Below are 20,713 nucleotides of genomic sequence, written 5' to 3'. Positions count from 1 at the left end.
TAGAAGGACAGGTAAGTACTGTGGTGTTTTCTGTTCTCAGTCTATAGAAGGACAGGTAAGTACTGTGGTGTTTTCTGTTCTCAGTCTATAGAAGGAGAGGTAAGTACTGTGGTGTTTGGCTCTGTTCTCAGTCTATAGAAGGAGAGGTAAGTACTGTGGTGTTTGGCTTTGTTCTCAGTCTATAGAAGGAGAGGTAAGTACTGTGGTGTTTTCAGTCTATAGAAGGACAGGTAAGTACTGTGGTGTTTGGCTTTGTTCTCAGTCTATAGAAGGAGAGGTAAGTACTGTGGTGTTTTCTGTTCTCAGTCTATAGAAGGAGAGGTAAGTACTGTGGTGTTTGGCTCTGTTCTCAGTCTATAGAAGGACAGGTAAGTACTGTGGTGTTTTCTGTTCTCAGTCTATAGAAGGAGAGGTAAGTACTGTGGTGTTTGGCTCTGTTCTCAGTCTATAGAAGGACAGGTAAGTACTGTGGTGTTTTCTGTTCTCAGTCTATAGAAGGAGAGGTAAGTACTGTGGTGTTTTCTGTTCTCAGTCTATAGAAGGAGAGGTAAGTACTGTGGTGTTTGGCTCTGTTCTCAGTCTATAGAAGGAGAGGTAAGTACTGTGGTGTTTGGCTCTGTTCTCAGTCTATAGAAGGAGAGGTAAGTACTGTGGTGTTTGGCTCTGTTCTCAGTCTATAGAAGGACAGGTAAGTACTGTGGTGTTTGGCTCTGTTCTCAGTCTATAGAAGGACAGGTAAGTACTGTGGTGTTTTCTGTTCTCAGTCTATAGAAGGAGAGGTAAGTACTGTGGTGTTTGGCTCTGTTCTCAGTCTATAGAAGGACAGGTAAGTACTGTGGTGTTTGGCTCTGTTCTCAGTCTATAGAAGGACAGGTAAGTACTGTTGTGTCTTCTGTTTTCAGTCTATAGAAGGAGAGGTAAGTACTGTGGTGTTTGGCTCTGTTCTCAGTCTATAGAAGGAGAGGTAAGTACTGTGGTGTTTGGCTCTGTTCTCAGTCTGTAGTGAAGTGAATGACTCCGGCTTTCTCCGGCTCACTTACCTGTAGATGACGGTCCTTTGTCTTCATCCTTCTTGCTGGATACCGGTGGAGGGGGAGGAGGCGGCATGAGCTTGGAATCGATGTCTTCACAATCCGCATCGTAATCATCATCATCATCATCTACAATCACAGAGATCAGAAGATACAAATCATTCTGTGTGATCGAAATGTATCCAATAATAACGATCTACACTGGAGGTCACATGACTTCCTTCTCTACTGAGGGGCTGTGTGAGGACACTGACAGACATGTCCAGGGCCGCTGTTAGAAATTACGGGCCCCCCCCTACAGCCTACCTGATGGAGCCCCTGACTCCGCCCCCTGGGCCCACACCTTGACCCCCAAGAGATTGTCCCGAGTCACTGATTCCACATGAGATTGTCCCGAGTCACTGATCCCACATGAGATTGTCCCGAGTCACTGATCCCACATGAGATTGTCCCGAGTCACTGATCCCACATGAGATTGTCCCGAGTCACTGATCCCACATGAGATTGTCCCCGAGTCACTGATCCCACATGAGATTGTCCCGAGTCACTGATCCCACATGAGATTGTCCCGAGTCACTGATCCCACATGAGATTGTCCCCGAGTCACTGATCCCACATGAGATTGTCCCGAGTCACTGATCCCACATGAGATTGTCCCGAGTCACTGATCCCACATGAGATTGTCCCGAGTCACTGATCCCACATGAGATTGTCCCGAGTCACTGATCCCACATGAGATTGTCCCCGAGTCACTGATCCCACATGAGATTGTCCCGAGTCACTGATCCCACATGAGATTGTCCCGAGTCACTGATCCCACATGAGATTGTCCCGAGTCACTGATCAACATGAGATTGTCCCCGAGTCACTGATCCCACATGAGATTGTCCCGAGTCACTGATCCCACATGAGATTGTCCCGAGTCACTGATCCCACATGAGATTGTCCCCGAGTCACTGATCCCACATGAGATTGTCCCGAGTCACTGATCCCACATGAGATTGTCCCGAGTCACTGATCCCACATGAGATTGTCCCGAGTCACTGATCAACATGAGATTGTCCCGAGTCACTGATCCCACATGAGATTGTCCCGAGTCACTGATCCCACATGAGATTGTCCCCGAGTCACTGATCCCACATGAGATTGTCCCCGAGTCACTGATCCCACATGAGATTGTCCCGAGTCACTGATCCCACATGAGATTGTCCCGAGTCACTGATCCCACATGAGATTGTCCCGAGTCACTGATCCCACATGAGATTGTCCCAAGTCACTGATCCCACATGAGATTGTCCCCGAGTCACTGATCCCACATGAGATTGTCCCGAGTCACTGATCCCACATGAGATTGTCCCGAGTCACTGATCCCACATGAGATTGTCCCGAGTCACTGATCCCACATGAGATTGTCCCCGAGTCACTGATCCCACATGAGATTGTCCCGAGTCACTGATCCCACATGAGATTGTCCCGAGTCACTGATCCCACATGAGATTGTCCCGAGTCACTGATCAACATGAGATTGTCCCGAGTCACTGATCCCACATGAGATTGTCCCGAGTCACTGATCCCACATGAGATTGTCCCCGAGTCACTGATCCCACATGAGATTGTCCCCGAGTCACTGATCCCACATGAGATTGTCCCGAGTCACTGATCCCACATGAGATTGTCCCGAGTCACTGATCCCACATGAGATTGTCCCGAGTCACTGATCCCACATGAGATTGTCCCAAGTCACTGATCCCACATGAGATTGTCCCCGAGTCACTGATCCCACATGAGATTGTCCCGAGTCACTGATCCCACATGAGATTGTCCCGAGTCACTGATCAACATGAGATTGTCCCGAGTCACTGATCCCACATGAGATTGTCCCGAGTCACTGATCCCACATGAGATTGTCCCGAGTCACTGATCCCACATGAGATTGTCCCGAGTCACTGATCAACATGAGATTGTCCCGAGTCACTGATCAACATGAGATTGTCCCGAGTCACTGATCCCACATGAGATTGTCCCCGAGTCACTGATCCCACATGAGATTGTCCCGAGTCACTGATCCCACATGAGATTGTCCCCGAGTCACTGATCCCACATGAGATTGTCCCCGAGTCACTGATCCCACATGAGATTGTCCCCGAGTCACTGATCCCACATGAGATTGTCCCGAGTCACTGATCCCACATGAGATTGTCCCCGAGTCACTGATCCCACATGAGATTGTCCCCGAGTCACTGATCCCACATGAGCTTGTCCCGAGTCACTGATCCCACATGAGATTGTCCCGAGTCACTGATCCCACATGAGATTGTCCCGAGTCACTGATCCCACATGAGATTGTCCCGAGTCACTGATCCCACATGAGATTGTCCCCGAGTCACTGATCCCACATGAGATTGTCCCCGAGTCACTGATCCCACATGAGCTTGTCCCGAGTCACTGATCCCACATGAGATTGTCCCCGAGTCACTGATCCCACATGAGATTGTCCCGAGTCACTGATCCCACATGAGATTGTCCCGAGTCACTGATCCCACATGAGATTGTCCCGAGTCACTGATCCCACATGAGGTTGTCCCCGAGTCACTGATCCCACATGAGCTTGTCCCCGAGTCACTGATCCCACATGAGATTGTCCCGAGTCACTGATCCCACATGAGATTGTCCCCGAGTCACTGATCCCACATGAGATTGTCCCCGAGTCACTGATCCCACATGAGATTGTCCCCGAGTCACTGATCCCACATGAGGTTGTCCCCGAGTCATTGATCCCACATGAGATTGTCCCCGAGTCACTGATCCCACATGAGATTGTCCCGAGTCACTGATCCCACATGAGATTGTCCCCGAGTCACTGATCCCACATGAGATTGTCCCCGAGTCACTGATCCCACATGAGATTGTCCCCGAGTCACTGATCCCACATGAGGTTGTCCCCGAGTCACTGATCCCACATGAGATTGTCCCCGAGTCACTGATCCCACATGAGATTGTCCCCGAGTCACTGATCCCACATGAGATTGTCCCGAGTCACTGATCCCACATGAGCTTGTCCCCGAGTCACTGATCCCACATGAGATTGTCCCGAGTCACTGATCCCACATGAGATTGTCCCCGAGTCACTGATCCCACATGAGATTGTCCCCGAGTCACTGATCCCACATGAGATTGTCCCCGAGTCACTGATCCCACATGAGATTGTCCCCGAGTCACTGATCTCAGATGAGATTGTCCCGAGTCACTGATCCCACATGAGATTGTCCCCGAGTCACTGATCCCACATGAGATTGTCCCGAGTCACTGATCCCACATGAGATTGTCCCGAGTCACTGATCCCACATGAGATTGTCCCGAGTCACTGATCCCACATGAGATTGTCCCGAGTCACTGATCCCACATGAGATTGTCCCCGAGTCACTGATCCCACATGAGATTGTCCCCGAGTCACTGATCCCACATGAGATTGTCCCCGAGTCACTGATCCCACATGAGATTGTCCCGAGTCACTGATCTCACATGAGATTGTCCCCGAGTCACTGATCTCAGATGAGATTGTCCCGAGTCACTGATCTCACATGAGATTGTCCCGAGTCACTGATCCCACATGAGATTGTCCCGAGTCACTGATCCCACATGAGATTGTCCCGAGTCACTGATCCCACATGAGATTGTCCCCGAGTCACTGATCCCACATGAGATTGTCCCCGAGTCACTGATCCCACATGAGATTGTCCCGAGTCACTGATTCCACATGAGATTGTCCCGAGTCACTGATCCCACATGAGATTGTCCCGAGTCACTGATCCCACATGAGATTGTCCCGAGTCACTGATCCCACATGAGATTGTCCCCGAGTCACTGATCCCACATGAGATTGTCCCGAGTCACTGATCCCACATGAGATTGTCCCGAGTCACTGATCCCACATGAGATTGTCCCGAGTCACTGATCCCACATGAGATTGTCCCGAGTCACTGATCTCACATGAGATTGTCCCGAGTCACTGATCCCACATGAGATTGTCCCGAGTCACTGATTCCACATGAGATTGTCCCGAGTCACTGATCCCACATGAGATTGTCCCGAGTCACTGATTCCACATGAGATTGTCCCCGAGTCACTGATCCCACATGAGATTGTCCCGAGTCACTGATCCCACATGAGATTGTCCCGAGTCACTGATCCCACATGAGATTGTCCCGAGTCACTGATCCCACATGAGATTGTCCCCGAGTCACTGATCTCAGATGAGATTGTCCCGAGTCACTGATCCCACATGAGATTGTCCCCGAGTCACTGATCCCACATGAGATTGTCCCGAGTCACTGATCCCACATGAGATTGTCCCCGAGTCACTGATCCCACATGAGATTGTCCCCGAGTCACTGATTCCACATGAGATTGTCCCCGAGTCACTGATCCCACATGAGATTGTCCCGAGTCACTGATCTCACATGAGATTGTCCCGAGTCACTGATCCCACATGAGATTGTCCCCGAGTCACTGATCTCACATGAGATTGTCCCCGAGTCACTGATCTCACATGAGATTGTCCCCGAGTCACTGATTCCACATGAGATTGTCCCGAGTCACTGATTCCACATGAGATTGTCCCGAGTCACTGATCCCACATGAGCTTGTCCCGAGTCACTGATCCCACATGAGATTGTCCCGAGTCACTGATCCCACATGAGATTGTCCCGAGTCACTGATTCCACATGAGATTGTCCCGAGTCACTGATCCCACATGAGATTGTCCCGAGTCACTGATCTCAGATGAGATTGTCCCCGAGTCACTGATTCCACATGAGATTGTCCCGAGTCACTGATCCCACATGAGATTGTCCCGAGTCACTGATCCCACATGAGATTGTCCCGAGTCACTGATTCCACATGAGATTGTCCCCGAGTCACTGATCCCACATGAGATTGTCCCGAGTCACTGATCCCACATGAGATTGTCCCGAGTCACTGATCCCACATGAGATTGTCCCGAGTCACTGATCCCACATGAGATTGTCCCGAGTCACTGATCCCACATGAGATTGTCCCGAGTCACTGATCCCACATGAGATTGTCCCGAGTCACTGATTCCACATGAGATTGTCCCGAGTCACTGATCCCACATGAGATTGTCCCCGAGTCACTGATCCCACATGAGATTGTCCCGAGTCACTGATCCCACATGAGATTGTCCCGAGTCACTGATCCCACATGAGATTGTCCCCGAGTCACTGATCCCACATGAGATTGTCCCGAGTCACTGATCCCACATGAGATTGTCCCGAGTCACTGATCCCACATGAGATTGTCCCCGAGTCACTGATCCCACATGAGATTGTCCCGAGTCACTGATCCCACATGAGATTGTCCCGAGTCACTGATCCCACATGAGATTGTCCCGAGTCACTGATCCCACATGAGATTGTCCCCGAGTCACTGATCTCAGATGAGATTGTCCCGAGTCACTGATCCCACATGAGATTGTCCCGAGTCATTGATCTCACATGAGATTGTCCCGAGTCACTGATCCCCCATGAGATTGTCCCGAGTCACTGATCCCACATGAGATTGTCCCCGAGTCACTGATCCCACATGAGATTGTCCCGAGTCACTGATCCCACATGAGATTGTCCCCGAGTCACTGATCCCACATGAGATTGTCCCGAGTCACTGATCCCACATGAGATTGTCCCCGAGTCACTGATCCCACATGAGATTGTCCCCGAGTCACTGATCCCACATGAGATTGTCCCCGAGTCACTGATCTCACATGAGATTGTCCCCGAGGCACTGATCCCACATGAGATTGTCCCGAGTCACTGATCCCACATGAGATTGTCCCGAGTCACTGATCCCACATGAGATTGTCCCCGAGGCACTGATCCCACATGAGATTAGAGGTCGACCGATATGGGTTTTTCTCTGGCCGATGCCGATGCCGATATTTAGAAATCGCGGTGGCCGATTCCGATATGTGATGCCAATTTTTTTTGGGCCGATATATTTGGCCGATTTTTTTTTTTTCCCCCTTCATCTCATAAAATCTAACAGTTAGACCCCTTTCACACTGGGGCGTTTTTCAGGCACTTTTGGGCTAAAAAGAGCGCCTGTAAAGTGCCTGTAAAACGGCTCCCCTGCAGTCTCAGTGTGATATCCCGAGTGCTTTCACACTGGGGCGATGCGCTGGCAGGATGTAAAAAAAAAAGTCCTGCAAGCAGCATCTTTGGAGCGGTGTATACCCCTCCTCCACCACTCCTGCCCATTGAAATGAATGCGCAATGCTGCCGTAGCGCCTGCAAAGCGTTTTGGCAGGGGCGCATTTAACCCCTTCCTCGGCCGCTAGCTGGGTTATAAGCGCCCCGCTAGCAGCCGAATAGTGCCTCTAAAATGACAGTAAAGCGCCGCTAAAACTAGCAGCGTTTTACCATCAACGCATGCCCGCTCCAGTGTGAAAGCAACCTTAAGTGATAAGTGATACAGAAAATTTTTTACATTTAAACATTAAACAAAACAAACCTCCAATCAGTTCACTTGTATGTAGAATTTAGAAAAAAAAAAAAAAAAAACTATCTTAAATATTAAATACACAAAAACAGGTAATCAAAACTTTTGGACGAAAAAAAATGGGCTAACTTTACTGCTTAGTTTTTTTTTAATTCATTACTGTATTTTTTTTTTTTTAAATTGCGTTTGAAAGACCGCTTCGCAAATACCGTGTGACATAAAATATTGCAACAACCGCTATTTTATTCCCTAGGGTCTCTGCTAAAAAAAATATATATAATGTTTGGGGGTTCTAAGTGATTTTCTAGCAGAAAATACAGGATTTTTACCTGTAAGCAACAAATGTCAGAAAAGATTTAGTCTTTAAATGGTTAAACTGAGAACTTCTACACGGAGTTCAGTCTATTGATAAAAGAACCTGAAGAGATACAAATGTATCTTCTTATCAGACTTGGCTGCCCAGAGGAGGAGAGAAGAAAACTTTCAGGAAACTTGCATTGACTCTATTACAGAAGTCATTTGCAAGTCCCGCTGAAGTTACAATCGGCCTTTTTTATCAGCACAATTGGCCGATGCCGATTAAGTAAAAAACGCCAAATATCGGCCGATATATCGGTCGACCTCTACATGAGATTGTCCCCGAGTCACTGATCCAACCTATTCTAATGACAGCCAGGCGATTAGCATTTTCAGAGGGAGGAGTCAGCACTGGCCACCGCCATGTTTCTGCAGCAATGGTGACCTCTTACCTGATCTCCGGGAGAGGCTGAGGCTTCCCATGGCCTGTCTGTACCTGCGGGACTCATCTTCAGCCACCTCAGTGATGTCCGAATAATCAATGGCGTCATCCGTGCTCTTCACCCATCCTACAAGACAAAGACAATCACTGCGACCCGCCCATCACATCTATCTCCTCCCACCTACCCGTCATACATCCCACAACCATCTCCACCCACCTACCCGTCATACATCCCACAACCATCTCCACCCACCTACCCGTCATACATCTCACATCTATCTCCTCCCACCTACCCGTCATACATCCCACATCTATCTCCACCCACCTACCCGTCATACATCCCATATCAATCTCCACCCACCTACCCGTCATACATCCCATATCAATCTCCACCCATCTACCCGTCAAACATCCCACATCTATCTCCTCCCACCTACCCGTCATACATCCCACAACCATCTCCTCCCACCTACCCGTCATACATCCCACAACCATCTCCTCCCACCTACCCGTCATACATCCCACATCTATCTCCTCCCACCTACCCGTCATACATCCCACATCTATCTCCTCCCACCTACCCGTCATACATCCCACAACCATCTCCACCCACCTACCCGTCATACATCCCACATCTATCTCCACCCACCTACCCGTCATACATCCCACATCTATCTCCTCCCACCTACCCGTCATACATCCCACATCTATCTCCTCCCACCTACCCGTCATACATCCCACATCTATCTCCTCCCACCTACCCGTCATACATCCCACATCTATCTCCTCCCACCTACCCGTCATACATCTCACAACCATTTCCACCCACCTACCCGTCATACATCCCACATCTATCTCCTCCCATCTACCCGTCATACATCCCACATCTATCTCCACCCACCTACCCGTCATACATCCCACATCTATCTCCACCCACCTACCCGTCATACATCCCACATCTATCTCCACCCACCTACCCGTCATACATCCCACATCTATCTCCTCCCACCTACCCGTCATACATCCCACATCTATCTCCTCCCATCTACCCGTCATACATCCTACAACCATCTCCACCCACCTACCCGTCATACATCCCACATCTATCTCCACCCACCTACCCGTCATACATCCCACAACCATCTCCACCCACCTACCCGTCATACATCCCACATCTATCTCCTCCCATCTACCCGTCATACATCCCACATCTATCTCCATCCACCTACCCGTCATACATCCCACATCTATCTCCTCCCACCTACCCGTCATACATCCCACATCTATCTCCACCCACCTACCCGTCATACATCCCACATCTATCTCCTCCCACCTACCCGTCATACATCCCACATCTATCTCCACCCACCTACCCGTCATACATCCCACAACCATCTCCACCCACCTACCCGTCATACATCCCACATCTATCTCCACCCACCTACCCGTCATACATCCCACATCTATCTCCTCCCACCTACCCGTCATACATCCCACATCTATCTCCACCCACCTACCCGTCATACATCCCACAACCATCTCCACCCACCTACCCATCATACATCCCACATCTATCTCCACCCACCTACCCGTCATACATCCCACATCTATCTCCTCCCACCTACCCGTCATACATCCCACATCTATCTCCACCCACCTACCCGTCATACATCCCACATCTATCTCCACCCACCTACCCGTCATACATCCCACATCTATCTCCTCCCACCTACCCGTCATACATCCCACATCTATCTCCTCCCACCTACCCGTCATACATTACACATCTATCTCCTCCCACCTACCCGTCATACATCCCACATCTATCTCCTCCCACCTACCCGTCATACATCCCACATCTATCTCCACCCACCTACCCGTCATACATCCCACAACCATTTCCACCCACCTACCCGTCATACATCCCACATCTATCTCCACCCACCTACCCGTCATACATCCCACATCTATCTCCTCCCACCTACCCGTCATACATCACACATCTATCTCCACCCATCTACCCGTCATACATCCCACATCTATCTCCTCCCATCTACCCGTCATACATCCCACATCTATCTCCTCCCATCTACCCGTCATACATCCCACATCTATCTCCACCCACCTACCCGTCATACATCCCACATCTATCTCCACCCACCTACCCGTCATACATCCCACATCTATCTCCACCCACCTACCCGTCATACATCCCACATCTATCTCCTCCCACCTACCCGTCATACATCTCACATCTATCTCCTCCCACCTACCCGTCATACATCCCACATCTATCTCCACCCACCTACCCGTCATACATCCCACATCTATCTCCACCCACCTACCCGTCATACATCCCACATCTATCTCCTCCCACCTACCCGTCATACATCCCACATCTATCTCCTCCCACCTACCCGTCATACATCCCACATCTATCTCCACCCACCTACCCGTCATACATCCCACATCTATCTCCACCCACCTACCCGTCATACATCCCACATCTATCTCCTCCCATCTACCCGTCATACATCCCACATCTATCTCCTCCCACCTACCCGTCATACATTACACATCTATCTCCTCCCACCTACCCGTCATACATCTCACAACCATTTCCACCCACCTACCCGTCATACATCCCACATCTATCTCCACCCACCTACCCGTCATACATCCCACATCTATCTCCTCCCACCTACCCGTCATACATTACACATCTATCTCCTCCCACCTACCCGTCATACATCTCACAACCATTTCCACCCACCTACCCGTCATACATCCCACATCTATCTCCTCCCACCTACCCGTCATACATTACACATCTATCTCCTCCCACCTACCCGTCATACATCTCACAACCATTTCCACCCACCTACCCGTCATACATACATACAGAGGGGGAGGGGTCAGTACAGAGGGGGAGGAGTCTTTCTTACCATCATCGTCTAGGCTGACCCCGTCTGTCTCCGCAGTGTCATCTACACTGGAGGTGATCTCTGTGATCAGACTGCCCAGACCCAGCGCCCCCAACCCCGCCAGGTGCTTCTTCGACTCCTGAGAGAGGAAAGAACATGGAGGTGAGTACAAGGGAGATACATAGTACATACCTACCTTGTACATACCTACCTACTGTGTACATACCTACCTACTGTGTACATACCTACCTGTGAACATAACTACCTACTGTGTACATACCTACTGTGTACATACCTACCTTGTACATACCTACCTACTGTGTACATACCTACCGTGTACATACCTACCTACTGTGTACATACCTACCTTGTACATACCTACCTACTGTGTACATACCTACCTACTGTGTACATACCTACCTGTGAACATAACTACCTACTGTGTACATACCTACTGTGTACATACCTACCTTGTACATACCTACCTACTGTGTACATACCTACCTACTGTGTACATACCCTACATGTGTACATACCTACCTACTGTGTACATACCTACCTACCGTGTACATACCTACCTATTGTGTACATACCTACCTACTGTGTACATACCTACTGTTTACATACCTACCTACTGTGTACAGAGTACGTACATCCATAGCACACATATACATCCTAGAGTGACCTCGGGGATAAAGGCAGAAGGCGTATTCTATGCAGGAAGGTAAAAAACTTTCTGTGTGTAGTAGCCCCTCCCCCCCCCCGTACTTACCTGGGCCCCATCTCCATCCAGTGATGTGCTTAAGAGCAGCAGCTCTCCCGGGTCTCTGTCTCCTCATTGGCTCACACAGCAGCCATGTATGTATGAATAGACGATGTCCATTCACAGGAGTGAGGTTTGGGAGTGAGCCTGCTCGAGTGCCCCAGAGGAAGAGGGTTGTTATTGGGGGACCTCAGAAGAGGAGGATCGGAGGCCGCTCCGTGTGGAACCATTACACAAAGCAGGTAAGTAAAACACGTTCATTTTTAAGAAGAACATAAAATGAATACATTTAGAATCACCTTTCAGTGGTAGGAAAGACCCCCCCCCTCCCCCGCTCCCACCTACCCTGTATAAGAAGTGATCTGTGTACTTACCTTGTTAGTCCGGTCTGGTCATGTGATCCTGCAGCTCTGTGTCAGGGCACCCGGGGGGGGGCGACGTCACACATAGGCTCCTATGGTCCAGTCATTGATGGCCTTTCCTCCTCTCCCCTGCAGGCTCCTCTGATCACGTGACCAGACCGGAGAGAATGGAATAGAGAAGGACACAGATCTTTTCTTTATACGGGGTAGGTAGGGGGAGGGGGGAATATTTGTAGGAATATCCTCCAATCATCTCCAGACTCCTCCTATTACTCTGTGATGACCCCAAACATCTCCTTCCTGGAATTCTGAGACACGGAGTCACTGTTGTGTCACACCTTTCACAGAGCCCGCCCACTGAGGGGAGGGGTTTCAGGAGGCGGAGTCAGTACAGGAATCAGCATGGTATGTAGTGCTTAGAAATGGAGGAGAAGCTGCAAAGCATGCTGGGAATGCAGGAAGTTGTGGAAAGAGGCGGCCAGTAGACAGGCAGGGCTCACATCATGACAGGAGATATTTCCAGTTGTGTCACCGACTCCGAGAGATCCCACAGGTGATCAGTGTCAGTACTGGGGGGGAGGGGTATTATAATGAATGGGGTGTACTGATCTAGGATCAGACTTTACATTCTATTATTACACACACAGTATGTGACAAAAGTAAGTACACCCCTCAGTGACATTTGTGTAAATCTTTTCTTCTATCTTTTCATGTGACAACACTGAAGAAATGACACTTGTCTACAATGTAAAGTAGTGAGTGTACAGCTTGTATAACAGTGTAAATTTACTGTCCCCTCAAAATAACTCAACACACAGCCATTAATGTCTAAACCGCTGGCAACAAAAGTCAGTACACCCCTAAGTGAAAATCTCCAAATTGGGACCAATTAGCCATTTTCCCTCCCTGGTGTCATGTGACTCGTTAGTGTTACAAGGTCTCAGGTGTGAATGGGGAGCAGGTGTGTTAAATGTGGTGGTATCGCTCTCACTCTCTCATACTGGTCACTGGAAGTTCAACATGGCACCTCATGGCAAAGAACTCTCTGAGGATCTGAATAAAAGAATTGTTGCTCTACATAAAGATGGCCTAGGCTATAAGAAGATTGCCAAGACCCTGAAACTGAGCTGCAGCACGGTGGCCAAGACCATACAGAGGTATAACAGGACAGGTTCCACTCAGAACAGGCCTCGCCATGGTCCACCAAAGAAGTTGAGGTCACGTGCTCAGCGTCATATCCAGAGGTTGTCTTTGGGAAATAGACGTATGAGTGCTGCCAGCATTGCTGCAGAGGTTGTAGGGGTGGGGGGGTCAGCCTGTCAGTGCTCAGACCATACGCCGCACACTGCATCAAATTGGTCTGCATGGCTTTCATCCCAGAAGGAAGCCTCTTCTAAAGATGATGTACAAGAAAGTCCACAAACAGTTTTCTGAAGACAAGCAGACTAAGGACATGGATTACTGGAACCATGTCCTGTGGTCTGATGAGACCAAGATAAACGTATTTGGTTCAGATGGTGACAAGCGTGTGTGGGGGCAACCAGGTGAGGAGGACAAAGACAAGTGTGTCTTGTCTACAGTCAAGCATGGTGGTGGGAGTGTCATGGTCTGGGGCTGCATGAGTGCTGCCGGCACTGGGGGGCTACAGATCATTGAGGGAACCATGAATGCCAACATGTACTGTGACATACTAAAGCAGAGCATGATCCCCTCCCTTCAGAGACTGGGCCGCAGGGCAGTATTCCAACATGATAAGGACCCCAAACACACCTCCAAGACCACCACTGCCTTGCTAAAGAAGCTGAGGGTAAAGGTGATGGACTGGCCAAGCATGTCTCCAGACCTAAACCCTATTGATCATCTGTGGGACATCCTCAAACGGAAGGTGGAGGAGCGCAAGGTCTCTAACATCCACCAGCTCTGTGATGTCATCATGGAGGAGGGGAAGAGGACTCCAGTGACAACCTGTGAAGCTCTGGTGACCTCCATGCCCAAGAGGGTTAAGGCAGTGCTGGAAAATAATGGAGGCCACACAAAATATTGACACTTTGGGCCCAATTTGGACATTTTCACTTAGGGGTGTAGATACAGTGTACACTATGGGGGGGATTTACTAACACTGGAGGGATCTGGGGAGCTGTGAATGGGAGTCAATTATAAAAACCTGGCAGCTGATTGGTTCCCATGCAGAGCTCCCCCATATCCTGAACTCTCCGGTGTTAGTAAATCCCCCCCAAATATATGTGATGATGGGGGAGGGTGTTATAGAGATGATGGAGACATTATATACAGATATGATGAGGTCATCCTGGTTTTCATACAAAACATTTCCCTCCATCTCTATATACATTGTTTATTATCTCATCTCTATATACATTGTTTATTATCTCCTCTCTATATACATTATTATCTCATCTCTATATACATTGTTTATTATCTCCTCTCTATATACATTGTTTATTATCTCCTCTCTATATACATTGTTTATTATCTCCTCTCTATATACATTGTTTATTATCTCATCTCTATATACATTGTTTATTATCTCCTCTCTATATACATTGTTTATTATCTCCTCTCTATATACATTGTTTATTATCTCCTCTCTATATACATTGTTTATTATCTCCTCTCTATATACATTGTTTATTATCTCCTCTCTATATATATTGTTTATTATCTCATCTCTATATACATTGTTTATTATTATCTCCTCTCTATATACATTGTTTATTATCTCATCTCTATATACATTGTTTATTATCTCCTCTCTATATACATTGTTTATTATCTCCTCTCTATATACATTGTTTATTATTATCTCCTCTCTATATACATTGTTTATTATTATCTCCTCTCTATATACATTGTTTATTATCTCCTCTCTATATATATTGTTTATTATCTCATCTCTATATACATTGTTTATTATTATCTCCTCTCTATATACATTGTTTATTATCTCATCTCTATATACATTGTTTATTATCTCATCTCTATATACATTGTTTATTATCTCCTCTCTATATATATTGTTTATTATCTCCTCTCTATATACATTGTTTATTATCTCATCTCTATATACATTGTTTATTATCTCATCTCTATATACATTGTTTATTATTATCTCATCTCTATATACATTGTTTATTATTATCTCATCTCTATATACATTGTTTATTATCTCCTCTCTATATACATTGTTTATTATCTCCTCTCTATATATATTGTTTATTATCTCATCTCTATATACATTGTTTATTATCTCATCTCTATATACATTGTTTATTATCTCCTCTCTATATACATTGTTTATTATCTCCTCTCTATATACATTGTTTATTATTATCTCCTCTCTATATATATTGTTTATTATCTCATCTCTATATACATTGTTTATTATCTCATCTCTATATACATTGTTTATTATCTCCTCTCTATATACATTGTTTATTATCTCCTCTCTATATACATTGTTTATTATTATCTCATCTCTATATACATTGTTTATTATCTCCTCTCTATATACATTGTTTATTATTATCTCCTTCTATATATATTGTTATTATCTCATCTCTATATACATTGTTTATTATCTCATCTCTATATACATTGTTTATTATCTCCTCTCTATATACATTGTTTATTATCTCATCTCTATATACATTGTTTATTATTATCTCCTCTCTATATATATTGTTTATTATCTCCTCTCTATATATATTGTTTATTATCTCATCTCTATATACATTGTTTATTATCTCATCTCTATATACATTGTTTATTATCTCCTCTCTATATACATTGTTATTATCTCCTCTCTATATACATTGTTTATTATTATCTCCTCTCTATATATATTGTTTATTATCTCATCTCTATATACATTGTTTATTATCTCATCTCTATATACATTGTTTATTATCTCCTCTCTATATACATTGTTTATTATCTCATCTCTATATACATTGTTTATTATCTCCTCTCTATATACATTGTTTATTATCTCCTCTCTATATATATTGTTTATTATCTCCTCTCTATATACATTGTTTATTATCTCCTCTCTATATACATTGTTTATTATCTCTCATCTCTATATACATTGTTTATTATTATCTCCTCTCTATATACATTGTTTATTATCTCCTCTCTATATACATTGTTTATTATCTCATCTCTATATACATTGTTTATTATCTCATCTCTATATACATTGTTTATTATTCTATATGGTGATAGAAGAAGATTTCTCTACAGATCTCATTGTCACCAATACATCACATAGTATGACTCCCCCCCCCCCCCCCCATATCACAATACAGAGTGCAGCACTGGGAGTGAGACCACCTTTTACAATCTATGACCCCCCCTCCCCCCCAGTGTCCCCATCCAGGAAAACATCCAGGGGGGGGGGGGGAATATGAAGAGACCCCCCTGATATGTGTCCTGGGGGAGGGGGGCACTGGGGTGCAGGGAGGGGGGACACTGGGGTGCATTGTGTGTGTGTTTATGTGGGGGAGGGGGGGACACACCTGGGGTGCAAGTGAGGGGGAGTGGGGACACACTGGGGTGCAAGTGAGGGGGAGGGGGGACACACTGGGGTGCAGTGAGGGGGAGGGGGGGACACACCTGGGGTGCAGGGAGGGGGGGACACACTGGGGTGCGGGGAGGGGGGGGACACACTGGGGTGCAGTGAGGGGGAGGGGGGGACACACTGGGGTGCAGTGAGGGGGAGGGGGGACACACTGGGGTGCAGTGAGGGGGAGGGGGGACACACTGGGGTGCAGTGAGGGGGAGGGGGGGACACACTGGGGTGCAGGGAGGGGGGACACACTGGGGTGCAGTGAGGGGGAGGGGGGGGACACACTGGGGTGCAGTGAGGGGGAGGGGGGGGGACACACTGGGGTGCAGTGAGGGGGAGGGGGGGGGACACACTGGGGTGCAGTGAGGGGGAGGGGGGGGACACACTGGGGTGCAGTGAGGGGAGGGGGGGGACACACTGGGGTGCAGTGAGGGGGGGACACACTGGGGTGCAGTGAGGGGGAGGGGGGGACACACTGGGGTGCAGTGAGGGGGAGGGGGGGGACACACTGGGGTGCAGTGAGGGGGAGGGGGGGACACACTGGGGTGCAGTGAGGGGGAGGGGGGGGACACACTGGGGTGCAGTGAGGGGGAGGGGGGGACACACTGGGGTGCAGTGAGGGGGGGAGGGGGGGACACACTGGGGTGCAGTGAGGGGGGGAGGGGGGACACACTGGGTGCAGTGAGGGGGAGGGGGGACACACTGGGGTGCAGTGAGGGGGAGGGGGGGGACACACTGGGGTGCAGTGAGGGGGAGGGGGGGACACACTGGGTGCAGTGAGGGGGAGGGGGGGGACACACTGGGGTGCAGTGAGGGGGGGAGGGGGGACACACTGGGGTGCAGTGAGGGGGGGAGGGGGGGACACACTGGGGTGCAGTGAGGGGGGGGAGGGGGGACACTCTGGGGTGCAGTGAGGGGGGGGAGGGGGGACACACTGGGGTGCAGTGAGGGGAGGGGGGACACACTGGGGTGCAGTGAGGGGGAGGGGGGGGACACACTGGGGTGCAGTGAGGGGGAGGGGGGACACACTGGGTGCAGTGAGGGGGGGGGAGGGGGGACACACTGGGGTGCAGTGAGGGGGAGGGGGGACACACTGGGGTGCAGTGAGGGGGGGGAGGGGGACACACTGGGGTGCAGTGAGGGGGAGGGGGGACACACTGGGGTGCAGTGAGGGGGGGGGAGGGGGGACACACTGGGGTGCAGTGAGGGGGAGGGGGGGGACACACTGGGGTGCAGTGAGGGGGAGGGGGGACACACTGGGTGCAGTGAGGGGGAGGGGGACACACTGGGTGCAGTGAGGGGGAGGGGGGGGACACACTGGGGTGCAGTGAGGGGGAGGGGGGGGACACACTGGGGTGCAGTGAGGGGGAGGGGGGACACACTGGGGTGCAGTGAGGGGGAGGGGGGGACACACTGGGTGCAGTGAGGGGGAGGGGGGGACACACTGGGGTGCAGTGAGGGGGAGGGGGGGACACACTGGGGTGCAGTGAGGGGGAGGGGGGACACACTGGGGTGCAGTGAGGGGGAGGGGGGGACACACTGGGGTGCAGGGAGGGGGGGACACACTGGGGTGCAGTGAGGGGGAGGGGGGGACACACTGGGGTGCAGTGAGGGGGAGGGGGGGACACACTGGGTGCAGTGAGGGGAGGGGGGACACACTGGGGTGCAGTGAGGGGGAGGGGGGGACACACTGGGGTGCAGGGAGGGGGGGACACACTGGGGTGCAGTGAGGGGGAGGGGGGGGACACACTGGGGTGCAGTGAGGGGGAGGGGGGGGACACATTGGGGTGCAGTGAGGGGGAGGGGGGGGACACACTGGGGTGCAGTGAGGGGGAGGGGGGGACACACTGGGGTGCAGTGAGGGGGGGGACACACTGGGGTGCAGTGAGGGGGAGGGGGGGACACACTGGGGTGCAGTGAGGGGGAGGGGGGGGACACACTGGGGTGCAGTGAGGGGGAGGGGGGACACACTGGGGTGCAGTGAGGGGGAGGGGGGGGGACACACTGGGGTGCAGTGAGGGGGAGGGGGGGACACACTGGGGTGCAGTGAGGGGGGGGAGGGGGGGGACACACTGGGGTGCAGTGAGGGGGGGAGGGGGGACACACTGGGGTGCAGTGAGGGGGAGGGGGGGGGACACACTGGGGTGCAGTGAGGGGAGGGGGGGGACACACTGGGGTGCAGTGAGGGGGAGGGGGGGGACACACTGGGGTGCAGTGAGGGGGAGGGGGGGACACACTGGGGTGCAGTGAGGGGAAGGGGGGACACACTGGGGTGCAGTGAGGGGGAGGGGGGACACACTGGGGTGCAGTGAGGGGGGGGAGGGGGGGACACACTGGGGTGCAGTGAGGGGGGGGAGGGGGGACACTCTGGGGTGCAGTGAGGGGGAGGGGGGGGGACACACTGGGGTGCAGTGAGGGGGAGGGGGGGGACACACTGGGGTGCAGTGAGGGGAGGGGGGGACACACTGGGGTGCAGTGAGGGGGAGGGGGGGACACACTGGGGTGCAGTGAGGGGGAGGGGGGGGGACACACTGGGTGCAGTAAGGGGGAGGGGGGGGACACACTGGGGTGCAGTGAGGGGGAGGGGGGGGGACACACTGGGGTGCAGTGAGGGGAGGGGGGACACACTGGGTGCAGTGAGGGGGGGGAGGGGGGACACACTGGGGTGCAGTGAGGGGGAGGGGGGGGACACACTGGGGTGCAGTGAGGGGGACACACTGGGGTGCAGTGAGGGGGGGGGAGGGGGGGACACACTGGGGTGCAGTGAGGGGGAGGGGGGGACACACTGGGGTGCAGTGAGGGGGAGGGGGGACACACTGGGGTGCAGTGAGGGGGAGGGGGACACACTGGGGTGCAGTGAGGGGGAGGGGGACACACTGGGGTGCAGTGAGGGGGAGGGGGGGGACACACTGGGGTGCAGTGAGGGGGGAGGGGGACACACTGGGGTGCAGTGAGGGGGAGGGGGGGGACACACTGGGGTGCAGTGAGGGGGAGGGGGACACACTGGGGTGCATTGTGTGTTTGTTTATGTGGGGGAGGGGGGGACACACTGGGGTGCAGGGAGGGGGAGGGGGGACACACTGGGGTGCAGTGAGGGGGAGGGGGGACACACTGGGGTGCATTGTGTGTGTGTGTTTATGTGGGGGAGGGGGGACACACTGGGGTGCAGTGAGGGGGAGGGGGGGGACACACTGGGGTGCAGTGAGGGGGAGGGGGGGACACACTGGGGTGCATTGTGTGTTTGTTTATGTGGGGGAGGGGGGACACACTGGGGTGCAGGGAGGGGGAGGGGGGACACACTGGGGTGCAGGAGGGGAGGGGGGACACACTGGGGTGCAGTGAGGGGGAGGGGGGGACACACTGGGGTGCATTGTGTGTTTGTTTATGTGGGGGAGGGGGGGGTCACCAGTACCGGAAGCTCTCACCTTGTCCAGCACACAGTCATCCTCCAGCTGTCCGTCCTCATTAATATTCCCGAACAAGAACCCGGCCAGAGGGAACGGCCTCTCATCATCGCTCTCCGAGTCCGACATCCCGACCGACCAACCGACCCACACCACCGGAACCTCCCACACCGGAACTACCGAGCGGGGAACCGCAACTCGGCCGCACGGACTCACTTCGCTTCCGGGAGACCAGGGACCGTCCGACAATATACACCGGAAGTGAGAAACGAAGAGAGGATCCTACAGAGAGGGGGAGGGGAGATGGAGAGGGGCCCCCAGAGAGAGGAGGAGGAGAGATAGAGAGGGGCCCCTAGAGAGAGGAGGAGGGGAGATAGAGAGGGGCCCCTAGA

At 51.0% G+C, this 20,713-nt stretch overlaps 1 protein-coding gene across 1 annotated transcript; it reads right to left on the bottom strand.

Moving 5' to 3' along the window:
* Positions 1-1,040: 1,040 nt before the first annotated feature.
* On the bottom strand, positions 1,041-20,579 carry LOC141108847 (transcription initiation factor TFIID subunit 1-like; the record flags this gene model as incomplete). The annotated part of the gene is given in 4 exon segments (XM_073600811.1): positions 1,041-1,160; positions 8,294-8,410; positions 11,229-11,346; positions 20,343-20,579. Coding segments are annotated over 4 exon segments (463 nt in total), but the record flags the coding sequence as incomplete, so codon positions are not given.
* Between the last annotated feature and the right edge of the window lie 134 nt (positions 20,580-20,713).

Source organism: Aquarana catesbeiana, linkage group LG09 (assembly GCF_042186555.1).
Source record: "Aquarana catesbeiana isolate 2022-GZ linkage group LG09, ASM4218655v1, whole genome shotgun sequence".
Lineage (NCBI taxonomy): Eukaryota > Metazoa > Chordata > Amphibia > Anura > Ranidae > Aquarana > Aquarana catesbeiana.
This window is presented reverse-complemented; position numbering and strand designations above follow the sequence as displayed.